At 38.0% G+C, this 4,622-nt stretch overlaps 1 protein-coding gene across 1 annotated transcript; it reads right to left on the bottom strand.

Annotated features, from left to right (window-relative positions):
- Window positions 1–1,518: 1,518 nt before the first annotated feature.
- LOC145037030 (F-box protein At1g47056-like) lies at window positions 1,519–4,182 on the bottom strand. Its single transcript, XM_078985577.1, has 2 exons — window positions 2,424–4,182; window positions 1,519–1,699 (listed from the first exon to the last, which is right to left on the bottom strand). Exons 1-2 carry the CDS (start codon window positions 4,001–4,003, stop codon window positions 1,675–1,677), a joined length of 1,605 nt encoding a protein of 534 aa, XP_078841703.1. The 5' UTR covers window positions 4,004–4,182; the 3' UTR covers window positions 1,519–1,674.
- Window positions 4,183–4,622: the final 440 nt, after the last annotated feature.

The following is a 4,622-nucleotide window of genomic DNA, read 5'->3' as shown; positions in this document are numbered from 1 at the left end:
TGATATGTTCAAACTCGTTTTATACAAGTGTATACTCTACACATCCTAACTTGTCTAAAATCAAGACTTGAATTCCATTGGTAATCTATATATTCCACTACACTAGAATGACCATATGACACTAATAGCACTAACAATCGAACATATAAACAATCAAGCGTCGTCTCTTAGCAATCTTACTAAGAGAACTTTTACTTCAAACCTTTAATCCATATAAGTCTTTTTATACAAGTCTTTTGGGAACAACAAAACAAAGTGACCATAACTTCATTCCTCTTGAGAATACATTTTAATCCCTTCATCATACACATGTATTGAGAAATTTAAACATAACCCAAAGCTCGCTTATATACTTTAACTCATAGTCTATTGAGCCTTTATTTTTGCATATGGATTGAAGATCTGGAATAGATAGGAACTACTTCACATTACCTATAATTAGACAAAAATGTTATGTGTCCTCGACCATGTAATCCTATACTCCAACTTTATGACATCGCCAAGTAACTCGACTCCTGCCTTCTTAAGAGCTTGTTTATATTTACTATCTAAACTTGCATTGACATAGGAATACGACTTAACATATGAGAAGCTCCATCCTCACACATACATAACTACTTTTTTGCCATATCCACGTAAGTGCCAATACCATTATTAAGTCCATTAAACCTAGCTAACGTTGCAAAAACCTTATAATTTCCAATCCACAAATAACATGGATTGTGTATCAAAATCTGAACATTTTCCAAGATTAAACAAAGTCGAAGCTTTTACCCAACCTTGATTTCTTCGTTGCGTGCCTTTGCGTCGATTCACAAAGGTCCAACCTTCCTTATTTGCCATACCACACTCTTCAAGAATCGATCAACAAAAACCTAGTAACTGAAGTGATCATGTAATGATTCCAAAAAAGTCATATGATCATGTCACTTAGCCGTGAAGAGAAGTTGTAGATCGTATACAAGCCACCCATGCAGGTAATCAAGATTTTTGCAAGAGTCGTCGTAAACCATATCCTCACTCCCAAGGCCCAAACGATGATCATAAACCTAAAGTGAAATAATCGAAACATTATTTTAATCAAACTTATCGCTTATTCTTATGTAGATCTAAAAATTGCTCCTTTGAACAGACACGTACAAACTAAAAAACAAATTGGCTAAAAAAAGAACTTATTTTCCACTTTCAATTCAAAAAACAAAAATCAAAGTCAACAATCTTTGGTGTAGGTGTGCTCATAACAAACACATTTTGCCTTGTTAAGTGTGTGGTAGGTGTTCTAAAAAGCACACTATGGTGTGCCATAACGGCAAAACACAACTCTTATGTCCCAACATAGTGGTGCTATTAGACGTGACACTGTCACGTACCAATGCGAAGAGTGTCCTGACACGATATGGCATATGGGACGAGATTTTTTTCAAAATGCTATTTCATTTTTTTTTATCAAGCTCAAACCATTAGGTTTTGTTCAACTTTTTATAATTAATTTTTGATATAGCATTAATAATTATGCATTTTCTTTTGCATGTATAAGTTGTTCAATATAACTAAGTAATAATAAAAATAAATCATGATATCTCCATGGCTCGACCTTCGCGCCATGCCACGACTTATGCCATTTAAAACCTTCTCCGCACCAAATTTCTCATTCTGTGACCAAGTTTTTTTTCCTTAATTTCCAACCTCAACAGTCAACCTGAACCAAACAAGCTAAAAATCGTTATGAGCAACTTTTGCATCGATCTTCCAAAAAAAAAAAGACTTCACTTACATAGACTTCATAAATACTATACTACAACATTCCAATCATAAGATTCCCAAAACTTTGCTTTGCTTTAGAGGACTTGTTCAATGACCCTATGTACTACTTAAGAAATTTCCCATCAACACAACATGTTATGTTACACACTTAAGGTTAAAACATACATTGCTTAAAAGTTTTGAACATTTTCAACACATTTTCTCATAAAACCATAACACCAATACTTCATCCTCCCCTTGTTCCACATATAATCAAGTAATAGCAACCTACTTTGATATTTGTTTTAAATCTTACATAACCACCATAAACAAATGACTTACATGTTTTTGGGTGTCAATGTCACTCACACATTGCCATATCCTACTAACAACTGTTTCCATGTGAAGAAAAGAATAAAAAGGACAACTTTGACACCTAGAGTGAACACCACTCTAAATGCTGCTTACAAATTACAATCAAACGCAAATCAAAACAACACCTCAACTCCAGATCAAATTCAAGAAAAAAAGAAAAAAGAAAAAAGAAATCAGATATTAACAACACAACACAAGCTTTTGATCAAATTTTAAGTGTGTTCATGACTCATGTGTTGCTATTACCATTTGTCCACCTTCTGAAAGTGCAAGGAGCAAAAACCCTAACTCCAAAGAAGCCAAACCTGGTTTTGAAGATGGATGCACGACGCCCACTTGAGCTTGAGGTGGAAGATGAAGGTTCGTGTTCACGTTCAGGTTCACCAACAGTTACCTGGCTAATGATTGGGGGAAACTCCACTGCATCTTCTTGAACTCCATCGCTAGCACTTGCATCCACAGCTTCAGTTTCAACTTCACACACATCCAAATTCACCACCAATGATCCTCTTCTAGCTCGTAGCCAATCTCCAACTTCACTAGTCACGTTCTTGCACTTCTTTACCTTGATCTTCACCAAATTAGGACAACCCCAAGCAAAAGCTTCGATTCCTTCATCTGAAACTGGACACCCTTTTATACAGAGCTTCTTCAAAGCAACACATTTTGATGCTATGCATGAAATCTCCCCATCAGCTATTGTTTCGCTTCCACATAGAGCTAATCTTTCTAGCTTTTGACAGTTTGTAGCGATTGCTTCTAGGCTTGCTGAGTTAGGGTTGACCCCAATTAGAACGAGTTCTTGAAGGTTTGCACTGTGTTTAGCGATCGCTGTCAAACCCTCGTTTCCTATCCTGTTTGCTCTCCACCCATCGATGTGAAGCTTTCTTAAGTACTTACAGTGCTCAGCGATGGCGATAACCCCTATATTTGTGCATTCCAGTGTCTTGACGATGTGTAGAATTTCCAATTTGGAGCAATTAGAGAGGGATGATAGCCCAACATCGGTCACCTGTAGCCTCTCGAGATGAACTTCAACTAAGCAACTATCTGCAGTCGCTATCGTCTCCAATAACCTATCCCAATCGCCTAAGCATCGGAGCAATTTCAACGTCTTCAGTTTCTTTGCACCGCTAATTAAAGGTCCGAAGAAATCGCCGTTGTATAGCTCCTTAAGACATATACTTTTGAGCGAAGAGGCCGCGGCTCCAGGCCCAATCGGCTCCGCTGCTCCTCCGTCGTTGATGCCTCTTAATCGTTTAACAGAGAGCTCCTCGAGATAAGAACAGCTATCGAGGAGGGCGTTTATGCCTTTAGCACCGAACGTGCAAGATCCACAAGAGAATTTCTTCAAACCCTTGCAGTTTTTCGCTAAGCCGGCCATACCTACATCAGTTATTTCTCGGCATCCGCGGAGCTTGAGGCGCGTGAGGTTAGGGCACCGGAACGAGATAAGGATCAGCCCTTCGTCATTTATACTAACGGATCTGCGGTCACACCGGAGCGCGAGTTTGGTAACGGAGTCAAACCGTGCGAAAATTGACGGAATAAGGGGTAGGAGATCAGATTGGGCGTTTAGAGCAAGGCGGTGGCGACTCTCCCCTTCGACGAGTAACCATCGGCGAGATACGAGGGAACAACGCTTCCGTTCGCCGGAGCTGAGGAACTGGAAAACTATGGCTAAACATTCGTCGGGAATTTCAGATGTATAGTCGATTGTAGTTGGAACAGCGTCAGGAATCTCAAAAGATGGCTCCTTTTTCGAGTGCATAAAAGAGAAAATTTCTGATCGAGCTGAAAAGGATGAAGATAGACTAATAGAGCGGTGGTGGCGCTGTGTTGACCGCGGCGGCGACGGCGCGTTGGTTGAAGAGGATTGGCCCATCCAGGCGTGGTGGTGGCTGGTGGCTGGTGGGTGTGGCTCGTTTTGATGAGGTTAAGAAACGAGGGTATGACTCTGGGTTGAGTGAAAACCGGGTTAATGGGTTTGATTTTTGAACCCGACTAGAATTCTAAGTTTCTAACTATTTCCTAACATTTACATCTTTCACCTAAACATAATAATAAAAACTTTCTATTATTATCCTTCTATAGAATTATAGGAAAACTGATTAATAGCTATAGTTATAGTTTTTGTTTATATAAAATTATTCGCATAAAAATAATTGTTACTTTTCAAATGTCTAAAGCTATATAAAAAATAGAATATAAAAGATTCTAAAAAGTAAAAATTACTTTAAAAAATTAGAAGTTCGAAATACATTTTAAAATATAATATATAATTATAATTATAAAATGAACTATTCGCTTTTAGATATGGTAACTAAAAGTCTATAACTAGTTTGCAATTCAAAATATTAATTAAACTAGGGGTTAGGGGAACATCTGAGCGATTACCTTCGCGGATCCAAACACGCTCACAAGGCGCACAATTAGAATAAGACCAATAGAGACTTCATAAGGGACCATTTGAGATGCATGTATTACATGAGTTTATTTAAAAA

Source organism: Lactuca saligna, chromosome 3 (genome assembly GCF_052625555.1).
Source record: "Lactuca saligna cultivar CGN05327 chromosome 3, ASM5262555v1, whole genome shotgun sequence".
Taxonomy (NCBI): domain Eukaryota; kingdom Viridiplantae; phylum Streptophyta; class Magnoliopsida; order Asterales; family Asteraceae; genus Lactuca; species Lactuca saligna.
This window is presented reverse-complemented; position numbering and strand designations above follow the sequence as displayed.